A 15475-nucleotide genomic window follows, 5' to 3' on the forward strand; every position below is an offset into this window, starting at 1 on the left:
TCTACACCCCCTACTCAACCATAGCTCCTTCCCCCCTCACTCCAAGGCCGCCAGGAGAAGTCAGGAAATGAGATGGTGAAACATGGTGTTCTGCGTCAGCTGCGTAAATAGCTTTGAGGAAGTGGACCTCGAATGGGGACAGCAGGCGAGGAGAGACGACCGGTATTTGCTGAGCTCGAGTTGAGATTCCTGCACCTGTTCTGTCCGGGGCTTTATTTTCCTTATTTTACAGTTGTGCTGGATTCACACAAATTATAACCAACACTCCAGTGCCAGCATTTTAATGCATTAACGGAAACAATGACGTCAGTTTAGACCATAAAAAGTGAGACATCTGGCTTTTACAGTAATTTACTCAAAGCAATCCTTAATGGAAGTGGAATCACCACGGCAACAGCAGAGACTTTACTGCTTCTTGTTATGTGACCGACAGAGAGTTAAATATAGATAAATAGAGCCCAGAGGTGGTTTCACACCTGGTTCGTTTCAGAGCTTCAGTCTGAACCTGAACATCAGGTGTGAAAGTGTTCTGGGTGTGGATCAACCTGAACCATGGTTCTGTTGGTTTGTTTGCAGTGTCTCTCCGAAACTAGAACCAAAAATAACATTATCACGTAACTGATCAGAGTTTGGTGTGGACGCTGTGTGTTTCTGTTAGTCCCTGACTGATCCCTCTGCTGAGTAGACAAACTGAGACACTGATGACAACTGCTCATTTGTTTGTGTGCACACAGTGGTTCTGTCTGGGCTCAGCGTGTCTGTGTTTGCTGGGAGTGGACGTCCTCTGGCACGTTTTGCAGCTGTAAATCTCTTTCAGTGGCTGCATGCCCAAAGCAGGAGGCTCGATGGATTAAAACACGAATAAGAGCCTGAACCCTCAGCGTCTTAGAGGCTGCAGAGTTCATCGCAGACCCAACAAACCACCTCCTGGCTGTTGTTAAACAAAGCTCAAATGTTGACGTCTGTCCCGAGGGTTAGAGGGGACATCATGCTGTCATTCAAATCTGAAGATTCTCCAGGGAGCAGGAACTGGATTTTTGTATTTCTGGTGTACAAGTGGAAACTATGTCCCAGTGTTCAGTCAACAAATCACCCTCTGGAGAATCTTTCATGGAGATTCATTATTCCACAGAGTTTGTGACCAGGACTTTTTGGCCTGACGATGGCGCTAAAGAACACAGGGACCATGTTGGACATTCTAGTTTGATCTGAAGTTTCAAAGAAAGAACAGCTCCAACAATTTTGTTAAATATTTTAGTCATTAGCAAATTATCATCTCTATCTTATAAAGGCCTGAATGTAATGATTATTTATTATAGTGTCTGTTAATCAATTACTTGTTTGAATGTCAGATTATAAATAATGTCCCACAGTCCAGTGATATTACATTGATATAAAACACCACATATCCAGTTTATTTTTATGAATCATGAATCGACAAGTTGTCTCAGCACTAATGTCACATCCGGATCTATTACCCGTTATCTATTAATTAAGTCAAATTAGTTCGGCTTCATTGCTAAATGACAGATGAACTGAACAGGATCCTCTGTAACGAAGCACTGAAGCAGCGTTTGTCCTTGGAACCGACTCGGGTCACACACGCTCTTATTACCCTCCCAGGTCAGATAGCACAGAGCCTGAGGGCAGAGGTCACCAGTCCATCAGCCTGCTCCGATGGACCGAGGAGGACGCAGGACACGAGGCGGCGTCACGTTAAAACACCAAACATAGAGATGAAGTCCAACACTCGAGCACGTCAGTTAGTAACGGTCGAGATCTAATGCGTTCAGGGTGAAAGAGTCAAACTGATAGTGGCTGCAAATAGTCTCTGGGTCATTGTACTGGAGCGGGGGGGGGGGGGGGGGGGTTCTATTATTGGTCGTGAGGGTAAGAAAGGACACGTGAAGGGACGAACAAAATGCTTCTCAGATGTTTGAGAAACACAAAGAATGAAACCAGTTTAAATACAGTCCACATTTAAAACACGTCCACACAAAGCTGGATTTTAATTTGACAACTTCAGGCTGCGTCATCAAATAATTGTCGATTAATCATAATGTGGGTTTTAAATAATCGTGATATTGATTTGTCACACATCACCATAAGCAATCTACTTCCTGTCGACACCACATTTACCAGTGTGTGTGTGTGTGTGTGTGTGAGTGGTCATGTGACGTGTTTTTTCAGATGAGCTCACGTGGAGATAGTTTTAGATTTAAAACTAGAACATACATGTCTCCAGTGTCCACACCGTGATCCCAGTCACGTCCTGCTCGTGTGCACAAACAACAAACAGACAAAAGAGGAGAACAGAAGAAGATGGCAGCCATCTGTGGAGCTGTGTTGCTTTTCAATGGTCTCGTCTTCTTGAATAATGTCCATCGTGAGGACTTCTTTGTGTGTTTAATGAAGCTAGCTGCTAGCTGCACAGCTGCTGCTTTATTTCTGCCGTTGTAGATGTTGTATGTGTATTCACAACACAACTACATTTACATGAACGTGTCCTCAAAGCGTCTCCGAGCACCTGGACGAGCACAATCCATCGTCCATCTGTCTCTGGTGCGTTCACACCTTAACTGTCATGCAATCACAGTCTGGTTGTAATCTGATTACCAGAACACATGTTAGTGCCGGTGTAAATGGAGAAACAGTAACACGTCACAGTTTCACAGCAACACAGTGATGAGGACTCAGTTGTTGTAAAATAAGTACACATCCCTCAGAACGTGTGTGTGTGTGTGTGTATCTCTGTGTGTGTGTGTGTGTCCTGCTGTTTTGTGAGAAGCAGGATTAGCGTTGCCATTCACAGCTCCGACAGCAGCAGGCGTTTTTCTCTCTCTGAAACAAAAGCTGCTCTGTTCCTGACTCCGTATTAGATCCAGAATCTTTATCGAGCTCCTGTGCTGACATCAGCTCGTCTGAGCACCGACACACGTGGCGTCTGCTTCCATCCTGAACTATTGTCGTGTGGATTTCAGACACAATTCCTCCCTGACAAACATGACGTCACATGTCCGATGATGAGGATTTCATAAACACAAGCAGGATTCCTGAACCTGTTGCTTCTCAGTCTCTTCTGGAGGAAGCAGCCACGAGGATGATGGAGACATTCTCTTCTTCCCTCCTCCATCCCTGCTTCCTTCTTTCCTCCCTTGAAAAACCCTGAGGTGCCCAGGATATATTTCAGCTTAAACCCCTGAACACTCCGTCTCCTCGCAGCTCTTTGTGAAATCTTAGCAGCTCGGGCTATAATTTTGTTTTATGGCAGAGAAACGGTGTCAAAGTAAAATGGTGGAGGGAATGAGTGAGAGAGGGAGATTATACAAACCACAGAGAGAGAGAGAGAGAGAGAAAACACAGATCAGGCTAATTGACGGCAAAATCCGGCCAATTAAAAGCAACAAGCAAATCGTCTTTATGGATTAGGGAGTGTTAAAGTGCTCGGTTCACTGAGAGCGGACCTCAGTCCTCGGTGAGCTGCTCTCAGTGTTTCAGTGTGTGTTGCGATGGCGTGTCCGCGGGTGCTGCAGGCTAACGAGGACGCTGGCAGGGACGGCAGGTCTCTGGCCTGCAGACGGTCGGTCAGCTGGTTCGGGTTAAGGTTAAACATCATCAAGGAGACCAATGAGACGCTCTCAGAGCTCCAGGTAAGATTTACCACATGTGGAGTGATTTGCTGAACATGTGACTCCGACACGCACCTCTTCATCCAATCACAGCTCAGGGCCGAAGCCTTTCCATTCTGGATGTTACAGAATAAACGATTCTGGTTCCTGGTCCCGTGACCTCTGACCTTTTCAGGGTTAATCCAAAGACTGGTTTTTCATCAGCGTGACTTTAAAACAGAGTAAAATAAAAATCCACCATGTGCATATTTGTTTGAAATATGACGTGAAGTGTATGATTCATCATTTTCACAGTTTGGTGTAAAAAAAAAAAAAGTCAACAAAAATCACAATACTTGTAAAATACAATGCAGATTAATCAAATCAGGAGACGAGTGTGTCTGTTACTTTCCTACAGTGAATATCTGACGGAGGAAAGATTCAGAAGGAGAAAGTAGAGAAACATCTTGTTCCCTCCAGCTGTTGATTTTTCGCTCTGTGGTGAATCGATATCTTCTCCTCTGAAGTGGAGCAATAACATGGTTTCACTGTTCGGCTGAAATCACTGCAGCTGCTTCTCAACAGCCCTGAAAATCCACCGCTGCGACTGTTCAGAGCCGTTCGAGTCATTTCATCCGGTGTCTCGGGTGTCAATCGATAATTGATCACAGGAATGTATCAGTAGCAGCGAGAGATGTGAACCCACAACGACACGATCTCAAACCTTTCATTAAGATGCTGATGCAGAGTATCGTCATTCTCTGAGCTTCTTTTGTCAGTTTAACCCTCAGAGCCCCTCCCTGCAAGGTTCCACAACCTTCATCCTTCTTTTCTCCTCCTCCTCCTCCTCCTCCTCTTCCCCTTCAGTCTCCCTTTTATCTGTCGTCCTGCGGGCAGAAATCTCTCGACATGATAAAAGCAAAAGCCCAGAGGGTGGCGAGCCTGCCGCCCTCCTACCAGCGAGGCTCAGAAGGAAAATGAAGAGAGTGAGAGAGATGCACAGTTGGACTTATTGTTGTCACTGCTGAGAGAAAACACATGAGACAGAACAGCTCTGCTTTGTTCGGGAACCTCGTCTCGCTGAAAACTTAAACGTGGTTTCATATTGATTATCTCAGAGCCTCTTCATACTGATATGATGTTTGGGTATTGATACCAAGACAGTGTTTATTTGATTCCTCTGTACGTGACGAGGTGCACAATTGGTCACAAAGACCACAGCAGAATTTATACATCATTTCCTGTAGAGGCTCCGCCCCCTCGCCTGAATGTTGTCGGACAATGTGATTAACTCCAGAAATTGTCAAGACCCAATAGTCCCGACTTATGATTGTCACGTGAACCTGAACATTGAGGGTTATTATGCCGAATCCTGTTTTTCTGGACAGTAAAAACTTCGTGGATGTTTTAACCGGACACAGTTTGTCTCAGTGATGCCGAGGTAACGACTGGAGCTGTTGTCAGTCTCCTTTGTGTGTCTCTGTTGTCGTCATGCAGCGTTTTTGATGCTGTACTTTCTTTTATTTCAGGTTTGCTTTTGATTTATGGTCTTAACTTCATATCCTGAACGTAAATATTATCATAACACTTTGAATTTCACTTTCTTGAAAAGTTTTTTCCCAGAAGTTTATCTTCCCACAGTTGTTTACTTAATGTCTCTGCTTTGGAATGCACCACAAATCTGGTAATTAATTACCCATGGTGCATTGAGTCAGCTCAACAGATGCACCCCGGCTCCGTCTCGGGGGATGTGAGAGCAGCCAGTGTTTGTGGCCAATCAGGATGAAAGATTGTGGTGAATGATGCAGCTGGAACGACATCAGCAGCTCGTCGGGGGAAACATGTCCTGACTTTCATATCTGATCTTGAAGTTTCTCAGACGTGTTTTTCTTCTCCACTGTCGGTGGATTCAGGATTTTATACAAGAGCCGTGGCTCCACACGGAGCTGTCAGAGAGTCATTGAGAGTTGTGAGATTGTGTGGACGTGAGAATGTGTGGTAGGTTTGTGTCTTTGTTTAATCCATTTTCATCAGAAGCCTCCGTGGTCTGTCTTACCTAACGGCCTTGCTGCTGTTTATTATCGTCTGTCTTCCACATGTGAAGCAGCGAAGCCTGAAATTCACAACAACAGGCTTCACTGCAGCAGATCTGAGTCCACGTCAGACTCTCAGATTTGTCCCTGAGACGTCTACACCTCAAAAAGGTCCATGACAGAACTGACAAAGCTCCTCCTTCTGTAAGACTTGGACGTCCCCTCCTCTGACACATAGAGGACACGGTGGTAAGGAGCGATAAACTGAGTCAGACGGACAGAACGAGAACACAGAGTCTGAATGAGGCTTCAGTCCACTTCAGCATCACACACTGACACCTGAAGTCAGGCCTGCACCGTTAAACCTCTAATGAACATCTCCCCCAGGAGGGAGGACACACAACTCACCCGCTGATTCAACAAGAAATTCACTGAAAGCTCTCACTGACAGTAAACCGTGAAGAAAAGCTGTGTTTCTAATAACCTCTTCAGTCGTGAAGAGAAATAACTTCAAATATAATTAACTCTACTAAGATTTGTTGTTTAAATCAATTTAAATGGATCATTTATCATTAGTTGCCCTCATTGTTTCATCTGATCCAATAAAACATTTGGGATACAAATGTACATCTTCATTAAAACATTCAAACTTAAAGTTGTTTTTTATTCGGAAACACATATTCAGAACTTGAATGTAGAAAGTAAAATATAAACAGAAATACAAATCTTTTGTTCATCGTCACACTCACAGCCGTTTGTCATCATCTCAAATATCCTGGTTTAACTTTACTCAGTTGGTCGAGATTTTACAGACGATAAGAAACGAGATAATGTTCAAATGATGTGAACAAATGATCGAACCTGATTCTTCTGTGCTCAACGTCAGCTGAACTCTGGAGCGTGAGCTGAAACTTTCTGGAGCTTCTGTGTCAGCTGCTCTTTTCTTCTCAGAGTTTGTTTGGATGTTGCAGAATCTGAAAAACCTCGTTCAGCCTCATGAGCAGGTTAAACACAGCTCAGAGAGTTTAGCTGGACTTTGGCTGCTTTTGTTGTTTGTTCTTGAAGAAAGCGAGGGATGGATTGAAGGAATGAGACGGAGAGAAGGCGAGTGGGAACAGAGGTTCACTTGTTTGTTTTCCGTCCCTCTTCTACAAACTCTTCTCTCACTTTCTCTTCATCTCTCTCTTCCCGCTGCTGCTTTACTTCCACCCTTTCTCTCTTTTGTTGAAGTCCCTCTCATCTTGAATGTCGCTCTCCCGCCAGCGGTCTGGATCGGCCAATTAGAAACAAGCTATGACCTCATCCGGTAGCCACGGCGACCGCGGAGAATAATATGAGCTCATCCTCTGAAGAGAGCGCGAGAGGGTGGAGAGAGTGACCCGTTAGTTGGGCGTCAGAGAGACGGACACGACAACAGACTGTGTGAATGAGATATTTCATGATGCTCAGTTTCATTGTGACGACAACAAGTTGTGTGTCTGTTTGACTACAAGCTCAACAACACTTCATGAACTAACATTCATTTGAAGGGTGCGTTTCATTTATTGTTCCCTTGACCTACTTGGGATTTTTTCACCACCAAACCCAACCTCCACACTTTATTGATGAATAATAAATGTTCCATCAAGATCCAGAATATTTGTGAAGGAGCAAGGAGTACTTTAACCCCTCGATGTATGGTAGAAGTACAGGGACAGTCGTAGAGCACCTCAACATTATTAATCTGAAAAATATCAAAGCGTGCAAAAGTAAAATTACGACGACGTTCAAGTAACAATATTTATGTCTTATGAATATTTAAATATATGTTTTTGCTCTTTTAAAAAGAAACCCCCCCCCTCCTCCATTCTCATATGATAAAAGATGGAAAAAGAAAAATGAAACATCCCTCCTCCTCCTCCTCCTCCTCCCACCTTCTTCCTCCCTGTTGTCTCTCCATGTCGAGTTCATCCACACGGCTGCGTTAGGCCAGCGGGCAGCAAACTTCAAAGAGTGTGAAATTGAATGTCTAGACTACACACACACACACACACACACACACACACACACACACACACTCACTCAGGGCTTGGAACCCTTTGCCTCTGGCCTCTGTCTTTTCTGGCTCTCTCTAGTCAACAACAACAAACATGGAAGCGTCAGCTTGTTGTTTATTGATTTGATTTAGAGAGAAACAGAAAAACCTTTTCGATCGTTTGATTTCAAACCTTGATGTTTTACACAGCGGCTGCATCTTCGTCATTTCTTTTTACAGAACAAATCTATTACTGTTTTTGTTCTCAAACATTTACGTGATCTTATTCTTCACTAAACCTTCACTCATCAATAATTTAAATGTTAACGATGAATCAAACACCCGCTGATGTAATGTAATGTTCATTCACCAGCTCTGCAGCTCCTCAGAGGATTCACAGCACATTTACTGTCTCTGGTAAATCCAGCGTACAACTCCTGCTCTGCACCAAGGCCGTGATATCTCAGGTTATTGTATTTAAAATCCATTAACGCAGCATGAAAACTCCACATTAATACAAATTTAGTTTTTACATTTTCCAGCCTCTGAATCAGAGACGTGTGTAAACGCTGCTGGTCTCATTTTAGTTTGAAAACTCTGGGGTTGTGTTTTAATCTGGACGAACACTTTTGTAAACGATGACGCTCACGTTCTCTTCTTTTAGTTAGAAGACTTTTATTTTGCAGATCGTGGTTTGTCTTTGGAGTCTTCACAGTTCTCTGTTCCCTCAAAGGTCAGAACTGTCGAGACACTTGATGTGATGAACGCACCACATTTCACAGACTTGACCTTTACTGAAAAGCTTTATTCTCCTGAAGTGAAATAATCTCGGCAGAGCTCATTTCCTGTGCTCGTGAGCACAGCGACGTTACGGTGAGAGACGGTTCTGCTGGGGTCTCGTTTCCTCCGGAGCAACAGAGAACACGTTAATTGGATTTTTACTTCCTGATTAAAATGAGAACTAAAATCAGAGCGTTTTGTCAAAGTGATGATGATAATTACTCAAGTCCTCGGAGGCCGCCCGCTCTCCTCCTCCCTCGCTCCTCCTCCAACCCAGATTCTTCATCTCCTCCCCCCCCCATCTGTAATTTTTGAGGCTACCCACCCGTCACTGAACCCTCACCCGCAGCGAGCAGATCAGCTTGAACGTTGAGGAGCGAGGTTGTCTGCGAGCGCAGCGGGGGAGGAGAGGGTGAGGGCGAGGGAATGAAAGAGCGCTCGCATCCACGCGGATCACATGTCACTCTCTCTCCTCGCCGCCTCCCCTCCAGGGAACCATCTCCCTCTTTAACTGTCGATCAAACTCCTTTGTCTCATTTCCACCTCCTTTCTCACTCTCCTCCCACCATCTAATTATGAGGCTTCCTCCTCCGCTCACCCTTGTTCTCCTCCAGTCTGATTAATCTCATTATAGAAGAGATTTAATCTAATGTGGTTGTGATCCTTTGATTTTTTTTTTTTCTCGCTTCAGTATTTCAACATTATTTTCTCTCTCACTTCATCTCTCTGCCGTTAGTGTCAAGAATTAAATTTGTAGAAGTTGGTTTGAAACTTGAACTGTTGTAAAGATGAACAACGCATCATCAGACACGAACGCTGCCGTCTTGAGTCAAGACGCCGTTTAGAGTCAGAGAAATCTGAAGACAGTCAGTGTCAGCTGTCAATCATCACGTCTCCATCCTCAAATAACGAATTAAACCGAACTGATCAGAGACACGTGAACAAACATCTTTGACAAACATTTATTTAACGTCTACTTTGAGTTTTTAGTTTGGTCCCATCTGCTAACATGGAGGAGGAGGGTTTATGACCTGATACTACATCCAGCCACCAGGGGGCGATCGAGATGATCACTACTGTTGAGCTGTCATGTCGCTAAAAGTGTAATGGTCCAAATATCGGGTGCTGAGAATGATCAACAGGGATTGATTGTTGTTCTGCTCTTGAGCAAGGCACCTGAACCAGCTGCTCGATATGTCACAGCTGCTTTTATTTGTGTCTTCTGTTTTCAAATCAGCTGCTGTCGGTTGATTTTTTTTGCATTTTGATAAAACATAAACTCTGATAGTCGTGAGACCTTTGCTGTTATATTCTGTGAGAAACCTGACGACGGTGAAAACACGTCGGAAAATGATTCGCTGAAGCTTTTTCTCCATGTTTGGGTCGATGTTGGTGTGAATCTCTCAGCGGGAGAGAAACAGCTCGTATTGTCTCTGTTAGATCCAACACTGGAGGAGGCAGCTCACACACACACACACACGGACACACACATGGACACGGACACACACACACACACACACACACTCACACTCACACGGTCAGACTGATGGAGACGGGGGTTTTCACCAGAAAGGTGCAAATTGAAGCAGTTTTCGGCTGAATGAAGAGAGTTGACAGGCGGAGCGGTGCAGCCAGCTCGTCTGATAAGAGAGTGAGAGTGCAGGAGCGAGGGGGGGGGGGGGGGGGCAGTCCAGAGGGATGAAGAGAAAACGACTTCAGTCTTTTCCATATGTATAGATCGCTCTGTTTCTGTATCACTCCTGCCTTCGTCAATTCATCAGACGCCAACGTCTGAAATCTGGGTCACACGCGGCAGCTTCACCTCTTTAACAACCACCCTTCACTGTGAAAACAGAAGCCTGAGCCTCAGCACATGTTTGTATGTTCCACTCTCAGATGAGCTGCTGCAGGATGGGGGGGGTCCCACCTCTGTCACTCAAGAAAAATTCAGCCCGAGAGAGCTGGTCGGTGTTAACGCGACGCCACAGCTCAGTGCTTCAGCAGCTCCGGGCAAAACCATCTAATCAAGTCGTCTTTAATAGTCATTTTCATTTTTATTAATATCACCTGCTCTTATTTTCACTCCCTGCAGCGTCACTGTTGCTTCGCACTCACTCACAAATGTCCTCTGTGACATTTCATCTTTATTTTAAATGTCTTACTCGCTGACGTTCCTTAGTTACTTCTGGTTTCAGCAAAACTAACAAAATGTCAAACTGCAGGCTTCAAAAGCAAAACTCACAAACCAGTGAAGGAGGTCATGGTTGTGTGACGCCACCTTAATTGATCGGTTATTGTTAGACTTTAAAATATTGTGCATCTTTTCTGTCTATGTCACATGCTCAAAAACACACAAACACACAAAAACATACAAACACACAAAAACACACAATCTGAAAACACAGTCCCGTCAGCAGGTTGAAACAGACGCCAGACAGCTCTTTGTTTTAATTCTTGTAGCTTAGCTTGTTACAGATCCACCTGCCAATCACACACACACACACACACACACACACACACACACAGCCGCTCCCTGACTTTTATCTGATGCAGATAAAAACCTTTTCATTGCGGCGTCGCAGTTTTTCATTTGAGTAAATTCCAATTAGGATTAGTTTGTTTTCTCTGCCGACGCTGATAGCAGCGTTAGCATCTCGCTAGAGGAAGTGTTGTCCCACTGTAGCTCGTGATAGACAAGTGGATGAGGCCAGATTAGCGTCTTTTAGCTGCCCGTGTGTGTGTCTGTGTGTGTCTGTGTGTGTCTGTGTGTGTCTGTGTGTGTGTGTGTGTGTGTTGTTCGTAGCTGAAGCTAATTAGCTGGTTTCCTGTGCTGTGCAGGGGACGTGCACCGACACGCTGCCTGAATTATTGTCCACTTCTACAAATTCATTTAACAAACCCCACAGCTGCTTGCGTACGTGTGCATGTGTGCGTTGGTGCGTGCGTGCGTTGGTGTGTGTGTGTTAGTGTGTGTGTGTGTGTGTGTATAAATGTGTGGAAACCACAATGCTGCTGTTGAGATTATGTTTCTGATCGAATCAGCAGTTATAAAGTTTGAATTCAGGTTTTTATTTTATTATAAATTACAGCCAGAAAACCCGAGAGTTGCAAAGACGAGCACCACATATATAATTTAATATATATATATATATATAATATTCATTATCACTGTCCCTCTTCCTTCACTTAGACGGTGACACACAAACAAACATATTCTTACTGAGTGAACACAATAATTGGCTGTTAGTGGCATTAGAGGGAGAAGAGTTATATCTGCACATTTGGAAGATTAAAAGAAAAACTAATGGATGTCATCCCCCCAGTGACACACACACACACACACACACACACACACACACACACACACACACACTCTAATGGAGATTAGTTGTGTTAATGTGTCAGTGTGTGGCCCAGGTGAAATGTAATGCTCTGTGATGTAAAGTGTGTTATACTGGGACACAAGCACACACTCGCCCATGTTGTGCACCATTACCCCCCTCCCCACACACACACACACACACACACACACAGACACACACACACACACACACACACACACACACACACACACACACACACACACACACACACACACAGACACACTCCATTAGAGCCTTACTGGTCCCAGTAGTCCTCTCTGTGGCTCTGCGTCTCTCCTGGCGGCCGTTAAACGCCAGAGGAGCTTTCATTAGGACGCTGCTCGTGTGTCCATAGAAACGCCAGCAGACAATTAGCTCATTCACTTAAATCAGCTTTATGTTGTTCACCAGCGTATTTCACCCCCCCGCTCTGAACGTCATTACTCCGTGTCTCGTGTGAATCTCTGAACCGATCGGTGCCGCTCCTCATGTTGGTACTAATGGTTGAGATCAGAGTTGAATGTCGCCATTAACGTGGAATAAACAATTATATTTTTATTTTGAATAGAACTCAACATATTTCTAACATCCAGAATGTGGAGTCACATCTGTGCTGTGACTTTGAGAAGTAAAGTTCTCTGACCACGTTCACTTTAACTCAACACATGTCACCTCGTGGCTATGCTCCATATTTGACACTAATTCCAGTTTTTTAACTGTCGTTCAGCTTCTGTCACTGACTCGGAACATTTCCTGTGCAGATGTTTCTTCTTAAAAGTCATGAAGCTGCTTCATGAGCATAATCGCTCTCAGATGTCTGATTCCAATCATCTGCAGAAAGTGTGATTAATAAGTACGACATTAAATCTTGTGTCACTGTGTTAACTGTTCCCTCTTGTTATTTATCCAACGTCCAGGTATTTGTGCATCTAAATCTCTGTCTTTTCTCTTCCTGTAAAACTCTGGACGCTGTTTGATGACTCCTCCTCTGGGACGTTTACTCGTTCTGTCCAATCAGAGAGCTTCAGATTTTAGAGCGATGTCCTGAAACGTCTGTTAAAGGTTTTAATAGTTTGTTCTTGAAGTTCAGAAAGTTCACGACTTGATATTTGACGATCACTGCACAAGATTTTCACATGACGCAGAATATAGTGTTTAACCTTTTGATGCAAGATTTGATTCTTCTGTGGTTCATATTTAAATAACATAGCAAACTGGATGTTGCATTAACGGATGAGCTAAATAAAGTCCGGAATTTATTTTGTTGGTTTAATCTCATTATGGAGGATATTTATCTGTTGCTCTGTTCTGCACCAGCACACTGAGTTAATACATCTCACTCACATTCATGCAGATTCCTTTAACAGTCTTTAACCTTTTCTAAAAATAAAGTAGTCACCGGTTGTGCTGCTGTTTGTGAGGATTTACGTCCTCGTGGATCATTTCATGTTTCAGAGCTCAACGAAGACGTGTTTATCGTCGGGAGCTGATTTAATTCAGAGCGATCAGAAAGTTTATTCACTTTTCTGATGATTTAAATTAGAGTTAAGCAGCAGAGTGACATGTTTGAGACTCTGCTTGGTTCACGTGTTCCTGCAGTTTACACACTAAACATCAGTGTTCATTCGTGTGAGTCTCTACAGGCTCTGCTCCGCGTCTTGTGTGTGTCTGTGTGTGTGTGTGTGTGTGTGTGTGTGTGTGTGTGTCATCGTGGAGTCTCTTTGTTATCACTGCTCTCTCATCAATATTCACAGTGTTGATAATGAATTCCTGCTGCCGGCTGCTGCAGCTGTAATTGTCTCCGGTGGAGCTCGGCTTCTCTGCGTCCTCCTGTTAATTGCGTGTTTTTAGCTCAACTAAAACATGTTATTATGATCGGGCCCCTGGGTGGAGCAGCTAAATACGACCGCACGCACACGCTTTACATATAGACGCTTTAGACTCACACACTCAGAGGAACACGAGTGACACCTCGCTCTCTGTTTTTGTGTCTGTGGATAAACATGTTATAATTCTCTAAAACTCTAAAACTGTTTTTAATTTGTAATCAAACAGGAAACATTATTAAATCAAGTATTAAATATTGATAACGACTTTGTTTCATTATAAATTATAGGAACAATTATCAATTATTAATAATTATTATCACCAGCTCAGGTTCACGTCGCAGCTGGACCTCCCTCACTCTGACATCAGGTCTTCTCGTGTTTACTCTGAGCTGTTAACTCTTCGTCTACATCCACTCACCCTCTCCTCCCTCACTCTCTCTAATCACATTACCCTCCCTCTCTCTCTGCCTCTCTCCGCCATAAAGCGTGTTATCGGCGTCTGTGTTCCATCGAGAGCGCATCGCTTCAGGCTCCGTGTTCTGCTCCTCACCGTCACCACGGATAATTTCATCATAGCTCGCTTTGTGCCTGCTTGGCTTGTTTAACACAAGTGTGTGTGTGTGTGTGTGTGCACGTGTGCGTGTACGTGTGCGTGTGTGTTTATATTAGCCATTACTGTTTTATTTTTCTCCCCCTCTTGGATTATTTTTGCAGGGTGGCTGTGGGGTGAACATCCTCCCTGAGGACTCACAGCTGCAACACACACACACACACACACACACACACACAGACACACACACACACACTCTGTAATGTAATAGTCAGATGAGTGTGTGTGGGTGAACAGATGATAAGAGCATAAAGTGCTTAAACACACTGACAGACCTCCTCCTCCTCTCAGTTCTCTTGTTTCTGACAGACAGACGGGTGACTCACCCTGAGGGGGTGAGACGGTAGGGAGACGGGGGGGGAGACCGGTCATAGGTCAAAGGTTAAGAGGTGAAGATCAGGAGACAGTTTAAAGAGCCTGTTGATTTTTCTTCTCACTGGATGAACTGCACAGTTTTTCTGTTTCTGTCAGTTTATTCAGATTAAATACACATTTATCAATAATCCACTTCATTATCTATTCCATCACCTGAACCCCCTCCCCCCAGATGAGTTCATGGTATCGAGCTGCTGACGATGCGTCATGTGCTCGACCCATCACAAGTCAGTCTCAGCTGTCAATCATGACGTCTCTGCCTGTTTGTATATCATCAGATAACTAATGAAGTTTAATTAATATCAGGCTCATCTGTCATTTGTCTGCTGCTGTGTCTTTAAATTGAAATGAAAATGTTGATTGATCTCATCATAGAGTGTAAACACACACACACACACACACACACACACACACACACACGCTGCAGTCCTCTGCCACACTCACCCACTCACTCTATGTTTCAACTAATCTCCATTACGTCCATTAGCATATCTGCACTGATGGACAGGAACAGACAGAGTTTATACTCTGATGACACAGTCCTCCACTGTCTCTCTCTCTCTCTCTCTCTCTCTCCCCCCCATATAAAGTGTGTTTATAAACATATGTGTAACATACATGTAAAACTGATACATGAACCATAATAGATCACATATAGCTGTAGTCTTTTAGTTTGAAAAGATGCTGCTTTCACAAACAGCTGATTAGAGAAATCATTTTTACTGTGTGTGTGTGGGTGTGTGTGTGTTATCTCTGATGGACACTGATGAAGGTGTTAACGATGTTTTTCAAAGTAAAACCAGCTGTTGACCTACTTTGGGATCCTGGCAACAGAAGGTTTCAGCATCCACCTACCTTACACAC

The 15475-nt window shown here is 43.9% G+C and overlaps 1 protein-coding gene across 6 annotated transcripts in view; it reads left to right on the forward strand.

Moving 5' to 3' along the window:
- mast2 (microtubule associated serine/threonine kinase 2) overlaps positions 1-15475 on the forward strand; it is a 104194-nt gene that overhangs the window by 44578 nt on the left and 44141 nt on the right. The window contains exon 1 of one of the 6 annotated variants that reach the window (XM_069522714.1): positions 3460-3650. The exons of the other annotated variants lie outside the window; for them this stretch is intronic. Within the exon in view, the coding sequence (XP_069378815.1) occupies positions 3510-3650 (141 nt within the window). The 5' untranslated portion in view covers positions 3460-3509. Of the gene's footprint in view, positions 1-3459; positions 3651-15475 lie in introns of those variants that run through there. 6 annotated transcript variants of the gene reach the window in all.

This window comes from Paralichthys olivaceus, chromosome 3, assembly GCF_024713975.1.
Source record: "Paralichthys olivaceus isolate ysfri-2021 chromosome 3, ASM2471397v2, whole genome shotgun sequence".
NCBI classification, from domain to species: Eukaryota; Metazoa; Chordata; class Actinopteri; order Pleuronectiformes; family Paralichthyidae; genus Paralichthys; species Paralichthys olivaceus.